This window comes from Episyrphus balteatus, chromosome 3 (assembly GCF_945859705.1).
Source record: "Episyrphus balteatus chromosome 3, idEpiBalt1.1, whole genome shotgun sequence".
Classification (NCBI taxonomy): Eukaryota; Metazoa; Arthropoda; class Insecta; order Diptera; family Syrphidae; genus Episyrphus; species Episyrphus balteatus.
In genome coordinates this window covers 8,966,834-8,985,577 of record NC_079136.1, presented here as the reverse complement: position 1 = coordinate 8,985,577, position 18,744 = coordinate 8,966,834, and the positions used below count along the sequence as shown (strand labels likewise).

General features: G+C 29.9%; 3 protein-coding genes across 3 annotated transcripts in view; 2 read left to right on the top strand and 1 right to left on the bottom strand.

Annotated features, from left to right (window-relative positions):
- Positions 1 to 696: 696 nt before the first annotated feature.
- Positions 697 to 2,220, top strand: LOC129914408 (glutathione S-transferase D1-like). Its single transcript, XM_055993652.1, has 3 exons — positions 697 to 830; positions 1,264 to 1,425; positions 1,499 to 2,220. The coding sequence occupies exons 2-3, from the start codon at positions 1,291 to 1,293 to the stop codon at positions 1,988 to 1,990; spliced, it is 627 nt and encodes a 208-aa protein (XP_055849627.1). The 5' UTR covers positions 697 to 830; positions 1,264 to 1,290; the 3' UTR covers positions 1,991 to 2,220.
- Positions 2,221 to 7,084: 4,864 nt separating this feature from the next.
- Positions 7,085 to 7,891, top strand: LOC129913382 (glutathione S-transferase D1-like). The gene is made up of 3 exons (XM_055992009.1): positions 7,085 to 7,105; positions 7,197 to 7,340; positions 7,397 to 7,891. The coding sequence occupies exons 1-3, from the start codon at positions 7,085 to 7,087 to the stop codon at positions 7,889 to 7,891; spliced, it is 660 nt and encodes a 219-aa protein (XP_055847984.1).
- A 109-nt stretch (positions 7,892 to 8,000) lies between these two features.
- The window catches only part of LOC129913381 (cadherin-89D), a 33,543-nt gene continuing 22,799 nt past the window's right edge, over positions 8,001 to 18,744 (bottom strand). Inside the window, 6 exon segments of the mRNA XM_055992008.1 lie at positions 8,001 to 8,406; positions 8,488 to 8,688; positions 12,137 to 12,271; positions 12,410 to 12,625; positions 13,150 to 13,338; positions 13,340 to 13,489. Of these exon segments, the coding sequence (XP_055847983.1) occupies positions 8,091 to 8,406; positions 8,488 to 8,688; positions 12,137 to 12,271; positions 12,410 to 12,625; positions 13,150 to 13,338; positions 13,340 to 13,489 (1,207 nt within the window). The 3' untranslated portion in view covers positions 8,001 to 8,090.

Below are 18,744 nucleotides of genomic sequence, written 5' to 3'. Positions count from 1 at the left end.
TTCTGATGGAATAATAACAAAACAAAGAAAAAAAAAACAAAAAAAACAACAACTTCAAGTACATTGAAGGAAACAAAAATTAAACAACAACAATACACAAAAATCAACTTTAAGCCCAAAACAAAAAACAATTTCTAAGCAACGACTAGAGCCAAACACATTTTTTTTGCTGTTCATTCATTCCTCTCACAACACACCCCTTTATCAATAAACAACATGTATGTAGGTTCTAGGTACCTACATAGTCACAATCACAATCACAGAATCAACAGATGCTAATGCTAAATCCACAATCCACCGGCTGCGCCGGCCGGTTTGTTGGCATCTCGCCGACCAAACCAAAGGCTGTATCATGGGGAGGTGACATAAAGGGACTTGAAGGTATTGACTAGGTTTTGACTCTAGGTAGAAAATGATTAACAATTTCCATTTACCTTCCACTTCTTCCATAAAAACCATGATATAATGAAATTTCTAAGAATCTGGTTCCCCACACAAGATAACACCTTTGAAGATTGAAAAACATCACAATCCAGAAGTTTGAACTTATACCCCCTTAAATCTCCGGCTATGCACTCATAATACTTGTTTTCATCATCAAAAAAATCCCCTTTCTAGCCCTCCACCACTTTTAGGTTCCATTTCCACTTTGATTATCTTGGCTCTTGGCATACTCTCTATTGTGAATCATGCTGACGACGCCGGCAAGTCAAAAAGCCCTCAACTTGTAAAAGCTTTTTCTCATTTAAAAGGCAAGACAAGTCCAGATCAATGTTTAGTTGAAGTTGACTCTTCGTAGCTGAATTATTAAGTTCCAAATCCTTTTCGAGGTAAGTTAGTGAAAAAACATAGAAAAAAAAACTGTTTAAACTGTACCTATACCGATGTTACTGTACTGTAACTGTGTAATAAAAAAACTCTATTCAATATGACCAAACCCCTTACAGTGCAATAAAATTGAAGTGAAGTTATGCAATAAAGTGAATGGGTTCAATGAGAAAAAAAATAAGATGAAAAATGATCCAATTAGATACAAAACAAAACAACAAAAGATACAGTATCTATCTATTCAAAAACTATTTGGATAGAAAAAACTTTCCACTTTCTGTGATAAATTGTTGCTAAAATTATTCAAATATTAATGATACATCAGTGTAGATACAGTTTAAATCTATTTCTGAACTTCTGAAACATGAAAAAAGATTGCAAACTATGAATATAAATTGAATCTGTGCTAAATTGTGTCATATTTGTATCTTTTAGATTTATTAACCAAAAAAACCAGAAAACATGGATTTCTACTACTTGCCCGGATCTGCTCCATGCCGTTCAGTCCTTATGACTGCCAAGGCTGTTGGTGTTGACCTAAATCTCAAGGAATTGAATTTAATGGCCGGTGAACATTTGAAGCCAGAATTCGTTAAGGTAACTATTTGATTTTTCTAGATTTTTTGTATTCTTCTTCGACTTACCATTTTTTTTTTATATCTTTGGATAGATCAACCCACAACACACAATTCCCACATTGGTAGACAATGGTTTTGCTCTATGGGAGTCTCGCGCTATCTGCGTTTACCTTGTAGAAAAATACGGCAAGACTGATTCCCTTTACCCCAAGGACCCCAAGAAGCGTGCAGTCATTAACCAACGTTTGTACTTCGATATGGGAACATTGTACCAACGATTTGCTGACTATTACTACCCACAAATCTTTGCCAAGGCACCAGCAGATCCAGAGAAATTCAAGAAGATGGAAGAAGCTTTTGGATTCTTGGACATTTTCCTCAATGGTCAACAATATGCTGCTGGTGAAAGTCTAACTGTTGCCGATATTGCATTGGTTGCTACCGTTTCCACCTACGAAGTTGCCAAATTTGATATTAACAAGTATCCAAATGTTGCCAAGTGGTACAAAAATGCATTGGCTGTGACACCCGGAATTGATTTGAATAAATCTGGAGTTGAAGCTTTTAAGGCATATTTTGATTAGATTTTATAAGAAGTAATTTATTGTAATTTTTAATGTGTTGTCAGCTTGATGTTGATTTTCATTTTTTTTAAATTAAAAAAAAAAAAAAAAATAGTAATAATAATAAGGTGCTCTAAAAGCTTTACCTAATTGTATTAATTTTTTTAAATGCATTTAACACGTTGTTTGTAAAACAAATCAAAAAATAAAATTTGAAAAAAAAACACTACCACAAAAATACCATGATCAAATGATTTTTGTTCAAGAAAAAAAGCTTTTAACTGTTGGAAGTCTTGATAGAGCTACGATGTTGATTTTAGATAAAAATTCAACTTCATTGTTTTGTAGAAGAAAACGTACCTTCTTTGCTTAGTATCTATTCGCAAAGAGATTAGAATAACACAATAGAATTTGAACAAGTGAACGGAGTTATTTTTGTCTTTAACTTAAAGTATAAAAAAAAGTTCTGATCTTTTGATTGCAGTTTCGCAGGGTTCTTATTGATATTAAATTGGTATGAGAGATAATGATGTTTATTATTTATTACCTATAAAAGTGCAAATAATGATATGTATTTTGTAATCAGTTTAAATAGCTTGTTGCAATATGTAAGACTGTTGACTGTTATCTCTCACGCAAACACTAGACTATAGACACACCCTCTTTAAATCAACTTATACATTTTTTGTAATGGTTGCTAGGAGTATCTTTAGAACTTGAAGATCGTTTATTATCGGACATTTTTGAGTTGAAATACAACTTGTTACAAATATTGTTCAATGAGGTGCAGTAAGATATACCTAAACCTACTTACGGAAAATTTTGTGCTTGTAAAAAATATGACTCAGTTTTACAATGTCTAGTATATGATTTTATTTCCTTAATAAAATTTATAGCAATCCAGTGATTGACAATTTTGTATGGTATTGATTTTATTTCCTTAATAAAAAGTTATAGCAAAGCAGTGTTCTATTTTTTTTTTTTTTTTTTTTTTCGAAGAGCCGCGCACTTTCAAGTACAGTAACCATCTTATTTTTCTTATAGGTAGACTAGGATGAAATACAATGGGTTATATTCGTTGTTTTTTCTTAAGTTGTGTTTTTGTTGCTTCTTGGAAAAAATAGGGTTGATCCTAGTATACATAGACAATTTTGATACACTACTAAATCAATTTTCTATATGGGAAAGAGTTGCTTTTAACCAGTGTAATAATCTTAGACTTTTGTGTTTTGTCTAGGTTAGATCTGATTTTAAGATAAGGCTATGAATAGTGCCCAATGTACATACTCTTAAATTTCTTGTACGATTAATGAATTGTTGATCGGATGAACCGTTGCACACTAGAACAAATATCTCGTTCTCTTTTAATTTTTGAATTTGATCACTTTTCTTTTAGAAATCGGATTTTGAACGAAAAAATATCGTATTTTTTACTATCATCGATAGCTCAACCATCAGTGATTCGTATAAAGAGCTTCAAAAAACTGTTTGAGGGATGGCTGCATGCCATTTCTTCAAATATATTTTTTTTTATTTATGTAAAAATGTTTCATTTCTTTTAGTTACGAAAATGCACTTTTAAATGATTTTAACTTCCAAACAATGTATGCAATTAGAGTTCTTCTATAACAAAGAATTTTTAAAAAAATTTTTGAAAATTGGTTTGCGTTCTGAAATAAATTGCACGACTGATCAAAAAGACTCCCGTGTATTTGTACAACAAATTAACTTTCCCACAATCTCAAAGAACCTTTTGCCTTATACCATCTCGTTCTAGATATTTAAACTCATCAAGACTTTTCTTTATATACATAATAAAAATATGGAACTCTTTCCCGATGAACATAAAAAGAATTTCAAATAGCGCAATTTTCAAAAAAGCCCTTTTTTATATTTCTCTCTTCTTATTTAAATTCTATTTTTACATGTTATTTATCATTTTCTTAAATTTGTTTCTAATTTAATTTTAATTATTTTTGTTTTCTATTTTTGTAATAGTTTTTAAGTTTTTTTTTTTTGTTTTTATCTTTGTTAAACAAAGTCATTAATGTTATAAAATCAAATGTAAAGATATCTAAGTACTATAAAAGATATTTTATCTTAATGTACCAATTAATTTATAATAAATTGAATTGAATTGAATTGACTGGGGTCGCACGTACTTGCTCTTATGCTTAAAGTAACTCTAATGTTCAAGCGTTTTATTCAAGAAATTTAAAATTTTATATTTTGACGAAATTTATAAGTAGTGTAAAAAAATAAAATCTGTTTTTAAAAAACGAAGTATGCCATTTCATTTCTTGTAAAAAGGTATTTTTAGAAAAAAAATTTCGAAAATCGTTTTTTAAAAAAATAATTTTTTATATACATATACAAATTTTCTAACATTTTTCAAAAAAAAAAGTTGGTATGCCATTTTGAAGAAATAATTAATTTACACAAAAAAAACGAAATTTAAAAATTTTTCGTGAACCCGTTTTCAAAAAATTGATTTTTCGAAAAAAAATTTTGAAATATTTTTTAAAAATCCAAAAATGTGTTTTTTGAACATTTTCTTTAATTTTAATATTATTTCTACTTAAACGCTTTTGTATAAAAAAATTTGTTGAAATCGGGTCAGTCTTGTACGAGATATTTAGAAACCAAAAAAAACGTTCTATGGCAGGTAGGGGAGAAGGGGGTACATTTGACACTTAGTTTTTAAAGGTCTGTATTTTCGAAAACTGTTAATGTTTTCCAATGTCTTGTTTTGTATTTGATTTATTGACTATTCAAGATAATACTAACAGTAAATTTTTTTGTTTTACAACATTACAACATTTAAAAAAATAATGTTTTCTAAAAAAAGTCATTTTGTCAAAAGTGCCCCGGGACCGGGGCACATTTGACTTTAAAAGGGGTACATTTGACAATGGTGGATTAAACCCCGCATCGTGTGCATAATATTTTTAAAACTATCAGCGGATCTTGCTCGTCTATTGTTTGTTTAGTTGGAAAAAAAATGTTTGCTTTTAAACAATCTACTAAACAATATAACGAAAAAAATAAATCAAAACATTTTTTTTCTAAAAAAAAGAAGAAAAAACAAAAAACCATAAAATATTTCAAAAAATCTAGCCATTTAAATCTTAATCAAAATTAATCGATGTCGATTTATTTTTAAATAATTTTGTAAATATATAATTCCCCAAAATCAACGTAAAACTGTGCCCACATTGCAAAAGTCAAAGGTGCCCCTAAGGAGCCTCATAACTGTTTTTCTTTTTGTTCAATAACTAATACTATTTTTTTACAAAACTGGTTTTAATTTACTTAACTTTAAGCATAGTTCTATTAAAATATTGATTCACCATTAAAAAAACTTTTTTATTAGGTTCAGAAATCGCTTACATACCGGTGGTCAAAAATTAGATCAGAAATACAAAAAACACAAAAACACGTGGTACTCCGCGAAAAGTTAATGAAAGACTGTGAGATTTCGCAAAATTTCTTTAAATCAAACTAAGCTTCTTTCTTCATCCAAACAATTGTTAATTAAGGGCACGATCATACCAAAAAACGCAAAGTCAAATGTGCCCCGGTGTCAAATGTACCCCCGCTTACCCTACCGTTTATAACAGTACAAAAAATATTTTTTTTATTTTAAAAGTTGGCTTTTATGTGTAATACTACACACAAAAACTTTAATCAATATCATAACACCTATGTTTTGAAAAAATAGATTTTTCAAAAAATTCAAATATGTTCCTTTAACCTAAACTCTAAAGTCGAATTTTTTCTAACTCGTATTTTTCACCATTTTTATCGAAAACTTTTGAAGAAAAAAGATTATATTTATTCCTCTTACTAGAATTCCCCTCCAACTCGTACCATATTTTGTGCCCCGTGAATGGAGCGAGTCGACTGTATTTTTTAAAAATTCAAAATAGATATTTCTTATTTTAACATAATGGTTACTAAATAAGCTCCTTACAAAATCGGTAAAATAATTAACAACAAAGTAAAAAATCAAGAAAACAATTCTATGACAGAAAACGTTTATAAGTTATAACTGTTCAAAATAAATTCTTTGAATCAAAATCATTAGAGCTATTTTTGAGAAACATAACCTTTTTATTTTGTGGCAATCTCCATCATTGTATGGCAGTGTCTAATAATTGTGATCTCCCGTTCGATATTTGTTTATTAATCCTAAACTTGCCCTTTAGAAGGAATAATATTTTCTCCAACTTGTCAAGAAAAAAATGTTAACAATAATTATTGCAAATACAAAAATTGCTGTATTTACTGTGTATATTTTGAAGCGACAGTTTTTTTCGAAAATGACTTTGTGACTTTGAAAAATTATTTTAGAAATGGCACTTAATACAGGAAGGTATCGACTCGACATAGTCATAAAGTTTTGCTTAAGCTCTTTAATTCTCTAATCTCATTAGAATATCAATTAACTAAATAAGTTATGCATTCGTTACAAAATTCGAACTTAATACAACTATTGAACATGAGAATATTACATAATGCAAAAAAAAATTAGTTTTTTTTTACAATATACTTTAGTCCCACCTAATATTTTAATCTCGAGATTTATATATTACCTACATACTTATAATTATTTATAAGAGTTTTTAACAAAAATTGACAACCTTGATTGATTGTAAAGAGCTTTTGCAAACATTCTTTGTAAATGATCGCAGAAAATGTGATTTTTTTATAAACAAGTTACAATGTGCATTCAAAGCACATTGTAACTCGTTTAGAATGACCGGAATAAAACATGAGGAGATCCGTAAAGTAATTAACAGTTTTTCAGTATTTGATTATACACTACCTAATCAAAATTTTTGAAAGCAAGTGCAATTTCATAGAATTAAGAAAAGAAGTTACTCGTATATAGAATCATTATTTTCTTTGAAGCTATCAACACAATCATCCAAGGTTTAAATAACTGTATGAAGTATTTTTAGACCCGCTGTAAATTAAATTATTTAAAGTTCATGACGTTTGCCTCTAGAGGACACCATATTAGAGCAAGTTGTATAAACTATAACCACCGGGTAGACAAAGCTCTTCCAACGATATCTTATTTGTCAAATTATAATAACTAGTTCAGAAGTTATGAGGGAATATACATGTCAGGTATTTTCCCTATAGAAGTCTTATTATATTTCAGATTAAATATCTCGTAACCCCTTTGCTTTAGGTACTTTTTGTTTTATCTCTTTTGCAGATAGAAATAGACCTCTACTATCGCACCGGATTAGCTCATTGTCGTTCCGTCTTGATGACTGCCAAAGCTGTTTATGTTAACCTAAATCTTAAACCTATAATTTTAAGAAATGGTGATGATCATTTAAAACCAGAGTTTCTTAAGGTAGGTATAAGTGCTAAAACAAAAAACCCTGATAAACCTCTTCCTATTTTTTAAAGATCAACCCTCAACACACTATTCCAACCCTTGTAGAAAATGGATTTGCTCTCTGGGAGTCTCGTGCTATTTTAATCTATTTGGCTGAACAATACGGTATAAATGATACCCTCGACCCCAACTGTCCACAAATACGTGCCATCATCAATCAACGTTTATATTTTGACATGGGAACACTACAACAGCGATTTGCTGATTATTTTTATCCAAAAATCATTTCCAAAGAACCTGGTAACCCTGAAAGTCTTAAAAAGATAAAAGAGGCTTTTGACTTTCTAGATATTTTTCTCGATGGTCAGAATTATGCAGCTTGTAAAAGTCTAACTATAGCCGATATTGCCTTGTTTGCCACTGTTTCAACCTTCGAAGTTTGCAAATTTGACATCACCAAGTATGAAAATGTAATGAGATGGTACAACCTTTGCAAAAAAACGATGCCAGGGCTAGAACTCAACCAACAGGGGCTTGAAGATTTCAAAAAAAACGTTACCTGGTAGTTTTGAAAGATCACACAATAAACCATTTCCAATTGATTTTTTTTTTTAATTTGTTTTATTTAAAAATGCATTCAACATCGTTTGTACAAAAAAAAATTCAAAACAATTACAATTAACAAGGTGCGTTCTTAATTGCTAAAAATGTATTTCCTAATAATACCAATGAAGCTTACTCTAATTCAAGTCTACAAATTTTGTCCTAATAAATGGAGTCACTCTTGCGAAATGATTGCTCCAAATTATGCAATCGTTGCTCGAGATCTGTCATGGAATTTCTTAAATGATGTCCTCTAGGTCGTAGAGAGACCCTCGGGGAACTCTGCATTAAGTCGTCTTTTACACCGGAAAATGAATGTCGTATCCGGCCATGATGGAAATTTGTATTTTGATAATTATGAAGTTTGTGAAGTTCGCAGACTTGTTGTTGCTTTTTCTGCATACTTGGTATCGAGTGAAGACTACAGGCTCGAGTCGATGTTACGTCTTCATTTTTAAGAGAATCCTCATAGCTGTCACTGAAATTGAAATGATCGTTGTAGAACCCAAAATTTGACAGACCCTAAAAATAGAAGACCAATTAACAACAATATACAAACCTGCTATCATTGGCAGCAGCAAAGCATACACCAGACTCAGTGTGGGGATATTTTCGAATATCCGAGACGCTCTGTCGCCTCTGTAAGACCTTGAGAATATCTGACGGAGTTTCACTGCGTTCACGATGACTTATAAAATCAATGCCTGAATCACGACCACTTGAATGATGTGAATGTAAAGATGTGTCGTAATGTTGTGTTCTAAAAAGTAAATTAAATACAAAATCAAAGAATAAGTATCTAAACGAAGTGTTTTATTGACAAAAATTATAATTTATGTGTGTGTTCAGTTGCGCGTGTAAGTAATTTTTTTTTTTGTTTCTTTGTTTTTTTTTTTTGTAGAATTTGTAAAAAAGCTTTTCGGTTCAATTAGTTTAATTAGAGTGCTTTTTATGTGGAAATAATTATTTAAAAGTAATTAAGGTATGGTGTAATATTGTAGCTTTAAGTTTTGGTAGAAAAAAAAATGTCTTGTTTTTTTGTCTGTTTGTGTTTTATATGGTTGTCATGATACACTTACGATTATTTGGGTTGTTATAAAAGTTTCCTACTGAAGTAATATGAAGTCATCATACAAATAATTACATAGGAACTAATTTGTAAGGTACATGTGGATAAATACTTAAATATTTGATATGTCAAAGTTTTCCTAGATAGGGAGTTCAAAAATGTGGGGGCGGAACTGGAAATTGATTGTCAAAGATAATTTAGAAATTTAGCTCACACTTGCGAGGTCCTTCAAAATAAACCAAAATCAAAAGGCTAAAAAACGATTTGGAAAATTACATTTTAATAATTTACGTTTTTAGATGAATTTTTGATTTATACGTTATTGTGCCTGATTTTATCAGAATCTTGTATAACATTGTCATCTGAGTCTAGGTTACTTCAAATTTCTGCAAGAAACATTTTGAATTTCGCATTTTTTTGACGTGATAACGTCTTATAAATCGATGAACCATGGCAGCCACCACAAAAAAGTGACGCCATTTTCTCCCGTTCCACTCTCGCACTTTCGCAGTGCGGCAAAAAAATTTCAATTCAAAATTAAAAATAAACTATTAGAGATACAAAAATCTTCTATAGCTTATTTGAAAGATAATAACCTAAATCTAAATACATTTGAAGGATTTTAAAAAATTCCATCTTTTAATAGGGTAAATAGGGGTAAAACGGAAAGATGAAATTTGGGCTAAGATCTTAACGCAAAGTTGTAGAGCGTTGATTTTTTTTTTGCTATAGATAGATGGAACTAATTTAAGAATAACTGCATTTAAGAAAAAATTCTAAAAAAATTTGAAACCAAGCAATAACGTTTTGTTTGAACGTTAAACACGTTTTGAGGCAATGACAAAATGATGATTTTTGGTAGGGAAAATTTTTTTTGACAATTCTAAAGGTACCAGGTGAAAGATGAGGGGAAAAAATATTAGGCGTCTAATACGGATTTTTTTCCCAACAATTGGAAATATGAATTTTTGAAGAACACCTTTTTTTTTAGGGGTATTTTTGGGTATTTTTTTATTTTTAGTTTTTTTTTTTGGAGCGTTCAAAAAATCTCAAACTTATAGAACATGTAGGTTTCGGCTTTATACATACATGTGCAAAAAATTGGAATCGTTTAGTGAGTTTTGACTGAATAACGGAAGAAACAAGTTTTTAAAACACACGTTTTTTGACCGTTTTTATCCGATTTTCATCGTTTTATTATTTTTATCTTTTTTTCTTTAGTAGATACAGGAATAAAGTATATGGTGTAATGATAGACCATGACTACGACTAAATATGTGCGAAGTTTCAATCATTTTCGTAAACACAATTTTGAGATAGCGGTAAAATAATTTTTTAGAATTCAACACGTTATAACTTTTGACCAAGAGCAGATAGAAATTTTATTAAACTTTTATGAGCATTCTAATACAATTACCTTTCATTTGGTATATCAAACATAACGGTAGACAAACTTCAAGCTACATAATGTTAAATCAAGAAACTTGCGAAAAAAAATCAAAACAACAGTGGAGATCTGTTGCCCCCCGAACAGCCACCAGTGTGGGAAGTACCGTAATCTCAGTCTGAAAATTCCACATGGTTGACTTTAAAAAATTCTAACTTCTCTTGTAGGCATCTTTGAAATGAGATTGATACGTCATATGAAAGGAGAAATAATAAGCTTTCACATGGTATACAATTTTGTATAGGTTGTCAAACAAAAAAATTGATTCCATAGCGTGAGAACATAAAAATAAATATTTGTTTTTGCTGTTTTTAATGAAATTTGATCGATTTCAAAAAATTCTAACTCTTTTTGTAGATGTCTCATAGACAATAAGCTTTCAGGTGGTATAAAATTTTGTATAGGTTGTTAGGGAAAAAAATGGAATTAATGACGTGAGAAGATAAAAATTCATATTTTTTTTTGCTTTTTTTGATGAAAATGATTGTTTTCAATAAATTATTTTTATACTCTTTGCGCATTATAAAAATTTAAAAATAAAAGAAGAAATACTTGGCTTTTAAATTGCATAATTTTTTGTAAGCTTTTAAAATAAAAAAATTAATATAATGAGAAAAAAGGTATTTTTTTTTTAGCTTTTTCTAGTAAATTATGATTGTTTGAAATAAGTAAACGCTTCAATTGACTCATTTTAAACAAAAGTACACAACCTGTTTTCTGACGACGTTATCACGTAAAATCATCGTCCGTAAACCGGCTTTACAGACAACCTCTTTTTTATTAGAAATTTGCTATGTATTCCGTAAAAATGTGAACACAAAAAAAAAAAAAAACAAAAATGTATGACTATCAAATGAACATATCACATACGTCACATTTTTAACTTAATATTTAACTTTCCTATACACAAACGGTTTTTATAAATGTAGTTTTTTAAAAATTAATAAAAGTTAAAATTATTTTATTTACATTTTGGTAAAAATTAACATTATTTATATTTTGTATCTCATATTAAAACAATAAATTCAAAAAAAGTAGGTACTCATACACCACAGTGACCTACGTTTTGCTTACTCTAATCTATGTGGTAGAGGATTAGGTGACCCGCCCCCCCGGAGCTCGAGTGCACCTTATCTTTTATTTTACTCAGATACATAGTTTCAATTTTTTAATTTTTTTTTTCAATTCTAGAATTGGAGAGAAATCTAACGAAACCACCGATTAACGAAGATTAATATTCGGTTTACCACTTTCAATGCACTCATCGCATTTAATGAATTTCCAATAAAAAGGAGTCGAGTAATGTAGTTTTTTTCCATAACGTCCATGGGCGCATCATACAATAAAACGAAAGCCAAATAGGTACATCAAATTTCCCACAATCCTACACCAACGTTAAAATATTAAAAAGGTACAATAACTTCTAAACCTTTTATTAAAAGAAAGTAAAACCTTTCATAGAATTAGAAATTAACCCTTCCATTTAAACATCTAACGACAATGTAACATTTATTTTCAAAATTGAAAGTTCCAACACTAACCCACATTGTGACAATAACCCAGTAACCGTTAAACTTGATTTGACACCGACCCTTTTCACACCTCCAAACAATCTTAAATTTCAAAACACAAAAGCCGCTCCGCACCTGAAAACCCAAACCATAAAGGTTCCATCAACCATATTATACTCACAAGCTATTCGATGCCTGAAAGGTGCTATACTTGGTCACATATGCCATAGGCTCGTGCTCTGCTGTCCCAGCTGACCGGTTTGCTTTGATAATTGACTTTGGTAACGGGACATCAATATATTCCCTGGGACGCATGCTGCTCCAATGAAGTGGGAACAAGGTAAAAAAAAAACATGTTTCATAAAAATTACCCAATTCTCAAGATCTACTGTTATTAGAAGACCCAGAACAGAAATTATGATAAAAAACAAAAACATAAAAAAAATATACAAACTCGTTGCTCAGAATGGTTGGCGTTTTGTGAAAGATATCCGGTTTCTGCATCGTACTGGATGAATGCGTGGAACACATTGACTCTGGACTGCTTATGGTCTTCCGCAATATTTTGCTGCCGCTTCCACCGCCAGCTCCACCGCCGGTAACATCGTTTAGCCTTGCTATCGTATAAGTTAGACCAGTTTCCGATGATGGAAATTCTTGTTCCGTCCATCTGACAAGAAAATTAATAAAAAAAAAAATATATGTGAAGTAGGAACCAAAGCAAAGCATACTATATAATAGGGCTAGAGTCTTTGATGAAGGAAATGAGTTTAGAGTCTGGTGCACTTCATGGCAAAGGCATTGTTATTGCATACCTTCTAAGCTCGCCATTCCTGGAATCGAGTTAATAAGAGTTTACAGTTATTTTTCAATGTCCAGCATGCCCACATACAAGTACATAAAAACATACAAAAACAAGAACAAGTGCTACCACAGACTTGTGTGGCCTTAAAGTACCAAAGAGTCAAGCCAAAAAGGTGGCAAAAAGAGAGCTTCGAGCAAATTGAAACAACACACACTCATGTTTTGTGGAATTTTTTAATTTTATTGTGCTTCAACGTTCAGTTTACTTTTATTTTTTTTTTTTAGTTTTTTTGTATCTCAAAGATACCTTACAGTGACGCTGACCAAAAACTCTAGAACTATCAGTCTTAATGGATAAAAGTTATGTGGGGTATGGTTTTATGTGGTTACCGTTTTTGCTTGAAGCACACCAGACAGAGGGCAGTAGTGCAGGCTCCCGCCAAAATGAGGACAGCCAAAACTAGAGAAATTATTTCGGTGCCACCCATAATGGAGACCGATTTACTAGAAGACCGGACTGTTCCGAAATCTGAGACTTCCAAGATTCGGGGCTCGGCAATGGATGAAGAGTTTTCAGCAAGTAGCAAGCTTAAGGAGCTGGAAATTTAAATTCAAAAAATTAGAAGTCAAAGTTTTGTTAATTTGGATAGAATGGTAATACCTGTGAAGGGTTTCCATATCGACGACAGCATTAGTTCGCAGGTCAACGGCATAGACATAGGCATCAGTCCTGAAACAAAGAACAGATAAAAATAGAGATAAATACATCAGATAGAGCATTTGAATCATAAAATTACACATTAACATTAACATTAACATTAACATTAACATTAACATTAACATTAACATTAACATTAACATTAACATTAACATTAACATTAACATTAACATTAACATTAACATTAACATTAACATTAACATTAACATTAACATTAACATTAACATTAACATTAACATTAACATTAACATTAACATTAACATTAACATTAACATTAACATTAACATTAACATTAACATTAACATTAACATTAACATTAACATTAACATTAACATTAACATTAACATTAACATTAACATTAACATTAACATTAACATTAACATTAACATTAACATTAACATTAACATTAACATTAACATTAACATTAACATTAACATTAACATTAACATTAACATTAACATTAACATTAACATTAACATTAACATTAACATTAACATTAACATTAACATTAACATTAACATTAACATTAACATTAACATTAACATTAACATTAACATTAACATTAACATTAACATTAACATTAACATTAACATTAACATTAACATTAACATTAACATTAACATTAACATTAACATTAACATTAACATTAACATTAACATTAACATTAACATTAACATTAACATTAACATTAACATTAACATTAACATTAACATTAACATTAACATTAACATTAACATTAACATTAACATTAACATTAACATTAACATTAACATTAACATTAACATTAACATTAACATTAACATTAACATTAACATTAACATTAACATTAACATTAACATTAACATTAACATTAACATTAACATTAACATTAACATTAACATTAACATTAACATTAACATTAACATTAACATTAACATTAACATTAACATTAACATTAACATTAACATTAACATTAACATTAACATTAACATTAACATTAACATTAACATTAACATTAACATTAACATTAACATTAACATTAACATTAACATTAACATTAACATTAACATTAACATTAACATTAACATTAACATTAACATTAACATTAACATTAACATTAACATTAACATTAACATTAACATTAAAATTTTGAGCATGCAAATTTTGTCAAAGAAACATTTTTTGTTGAGTGTAGTTCCGTTTTTTTAAGCTCTAGAAACTTGTTTACACTCTTTTACATCAGACAAAAATGTATTCAAACACTTTTTGACATGAAATGATTATAAATGACACTTCAACCTTTAAGAATGATTTATAATTGATATTTGGAAGTTCTATAGTGACGATGTCTCAGTTCTTTCAAATGGAATGACTTTTCCAATTCATTTTGAGGAGAAATGTTAATGTAATGGTTTTTTTTTTAGGGTAAAAGGTGTTTGTAAAGTAACAACAATAAAAACTAATGAAGGTCACAGTTTAAGTAATAAAATATACAAATACTACAGGTCGAGATTTTATGGTTGACTTCTCTCTTCTTGGGGGGAATTACAGTACCTTTCTATTAAAAGTTTTATTAATATGCCTTGTGGGCAGGAAAATACTATACACCCACCCAATACCCATGAAAGTTTTTTTTAACAAAAAGGGACCACAACACAAGATACTTTAGATAAGACATGATGGATTGATTCAAATGTGTTTGTATACATTTGGAGAGATTATAAAAGGGCAAGTTGAATTTTCCATTGAATTTATTAAATAAAATGAAGACATTTTGTTTTATTCCGGCTATACAATGAAAGTTTGGCCTTTTGTTAAAATGTTATGGTTATCATTTTGAATTGAGTCGGCAAAAACGTAACTTTCACTTTTATTTACATGTGATATGTGAGTGATTAAAATTTTGTAATACTTATGGTGGACTAGCTGACCCGGCGGACTTCGTTCCGCATTTTTCTAGTATTTATTTCCAATTTTTTGCTTTGTAATGTGTTAACCTTTTCCAATACAAAAAAAATCGGGCCACATATTGATATATGGAGCACAAACACACAATTGTATAAAGTATTAAAAAAAGCAAACCATTTGTTTGACAGCTATTATAATTTTAATTGGGGTGTGCACCAAGTTTCATTAATATTATTATTAAGGTAGGTATAACAACATAAATCTTCAGTGGAAAGCAAAATGTCCTTAACAGATCCTATGGAGTTATAATAATTTTGCTTTCCAGGGGATATGTACATATGTTGTATGCATGCCACTATTTTTTCTGGTATTGGCACGGTTTTTTTGCGTCAAATAGTAAAAAAATCTTTTTAAAAACAAAATCTTATGTGTCTCGAACTCCTCTCAATCAGTTGCAATCGCTACTAAAATTTCATATTTTGTAGCTATTTAGGAAATCCAAAAAATAACGATCTTTTTTTGTAAATTGTAAAGAAAACGACTTAAAATGAAAAGATTCCGTCTTAATTCTATGCATACGTCTAAATATTAAAATATTTTCTTAAAAAGATTAAATCATCTTAAATTAATGCGGAAATTGTATTTATAAATTGGTAGTTGAAAAAACTTAAACAAATTTTAAGTTTCAGTTTATCATACCAATTTTTAACTGTGAGATAGCTTAGTGGTAAACAATTTTAATTGAGGAAATAACATTTTAAAGAGTAAAATCATGTTTGTTTTTATAAGCCTTGAATATGAGCTCTTTGAACCCCAAATATTGAATTTGCTCATAACTTGACAGCAGCACCACGTACCAGGTCTAACTATAAAACAAAACCTGTCTCGAATGAACCTTATCAAACGCAAAAAATTTCATAAAAGTCTATACAGCCGTTCGGACTCCAAATATGGAAGGAGATTTGCCTATAATTTGACAACAGCGTCACCTACCGAATACAATTATAATTTCCAAAACATGGATGGACCTTATCACACAGTCTTTCGGACTCCAAAAATAAGAAATTTGTCTATACATACTTCGGCAACAACGCCACCTACCGGGTCCAATTTATGAAACAAAACATGTTTCGAATGAATTTTATCAGACACAAAAAATTTCACAAAAATCAGTCCAGTCGTTCGTTCAAAATATGCGATTTTCCTAGAACTTGACAACAGCGCCACTAACGACTGTCCAGTCGTTCGCTCAAAATATACAATTTTCCTAAAACGACAACAGTGCCAACTACTGGGTCCAATCATGAAACAAAACTTGTCTCGAATGAACCTTGTCATAACACAAAATTTCACAAAAATCTGTCCAGTCATTCGACTCCACCTATGGAACTTGCCTACACTGAGGGAAAAAACGCAACGTAAAATGTAATACGTTCAACGTTGACTTAATGTTGAAAAAACTAACATGAAACATCTTTAAATTAAAATTGAAACAACGTAAGAATTTTTTTTTATTTTTGTCGGACTTCAGCTTTTGTTGCATTTTATCACCCTTATTTTCAACAGCGAGATAGCACGTTGCTAAAGCATTCGCCTGGAGATTCAAGAGTTGTAGGTTCGATCCCCAGTGGCTGTCAATTTTTTTCTTTTTTTTAATAAATTGATGCCGTTTTTCAAAGTTGAAACAACTTTGGTTTAAAGATGTTTTATAACGGCAAACCACTTTGAAGTAAAGATGTTCATTCCGATAAATAGTTGAATCAACTTGGTTTTCGTTGATTTTAAGTTGTTTTTTCCCTCAGTGTATAACTTGAAAATAGCGCCACCAACCGGGTCCAATTATAAAACAAAACCTGTGTCTGATGGACCTTTTCACATACATTTCACACACAATTTCAGAAAAATCTGTCTAGTCGTTTAGAAGTAGGGTCACAACCAAACGCACAGGAGAAATATATAATATAATAGATACAAACCATAAATCTGATTAATGACACCTTGCATAATGGTGTCATACACATACTTTTGTTGATCTTTTAACATCGGCACATTGGTTTGCACAAATACTTTTAATTGATTAAACAATTGTATTGCCTTTCGCGTAGTATTTCTGATCAAATACATCTTGGTCTGCACGATTTGGAACAACCAATCCTAACTGCGCCAATGCTTTACTCGCAATAATCAAACACGTGTCCTCAATGAAGATCAGAGATTGAATATACATTTTATTTGTGCAGTCCATATGTGGATTTAATGTCACAAGGCGAATAATTATTTGTTTCACTCAAAATCAGGCTTTTTTAATTATTTTGAAAGCTTTCCAAACTAAGCTTAGTTAAAAATTTAAAAAAACGAGAGTGTTTTTTTACTCGTACAAATTGACAACTATAAAAAGATGCGAGAAAAGATATTATTTTTTTTGATACAAACCATCTACATATTAATACCTTTCAAAAAAAAAAAAAAATACCAAAATCGAACCAGCCAAACGCGAGTTTATCGGCCACACACACTAAACGAACTCATTTTTATATATAAGATTTATGATTGCCAAATATCAAAGATTTCTATTCTATTCTCAGAAATTGAAATATGATTAATTAGTTTTGGTTGCTCAGATTAGTTATTCTTCTTTATTCTTTTTTGTATTTTTAGAAGAACTCTTATACTCTGGAAGTTAAATTTGCATTAAGGCAACTTATCGACTTGAATTCAAGAAGCTTTTTCCGGATATTAACCTTGAAAATTTATTTCGACCGAAATTTGGAAACAAAATGCTAAAAAATGTTTTAATTTGTTCTGTTGTTTTAATTTGTTCTGTTCTTTAAAGAACGTGTATAAATTTGTACAGAGATAAACTTAAACTCACGATTTTTTTTTTGCTAAATTAAAAATTTTTTTATGGACCAACATTAACATTAGTAGCAGAATTATTAGGTTATAACCTAAACCTATGTATATTTATTTATCGAATATTTTTAAATCAACCATGGAATTCCATTCACTTTTAGTGATAATTTTTTGACCAGATTTTTTTAAATTTTGGATTGAAATTAGTTCAATCAGCTCAATAGTGCTTTTAAGACCTTAATCTAAAAATTTGTGTGCCAATTTGTAAATTTTTTTCATTTGTTTTTTTTTTTTTTACTGAGACCAGTTTTCAAACTACATTTTCCCCGATTTTCTTAACTGAAACTTTTAGACTGGTATATAAACAATTTTTTGAAAAACCAAAAAACTTTTTATACCTAATCTTTAGACAATTTTCAAAACCATACACAATAAAATTGGTTTCGTTGTTTTTATGGTAGGTATAAGCAGTTGAAGTTTTTTGAAACAATCAGAATTTTAAATTCTCAGGATGACATTTACTGTTT

Coding starts and splice junctions, on each gene's coding strand:
- LOC129914408 (XM_055993652.1), top strand. CDS start 1,291: ATGGATTTCTACTACTTGCCCGGATCTGCTCCATGCCGTTCAGTCCTT. Junction 1,426..1,498: donor TGAAGCCAGAATTCGTTAAG/GTAACTATTTGA, acceptor ATCTTTGGATAG/ATCAACCCACAACACACAAT.
- LOC129913382 (XM_055992009.1), top strand. CDS start 7,085: ATGAGGGAATATACATGTCAG. Junction 7,106..7,196: donor TGAGGGAATATACATGTCAG/GTATTTTCCCTA, acceptor TCTCTTTTGCAG/ATAGAAATAGACCTCTACTA. Junction 7,341..7,396: donor TAAAACCAGAGTTTCTTAAG/GTAGGTATAAGT, acceptor TATTTTTTAAAG/ATCAACCCTCAACACACTAT.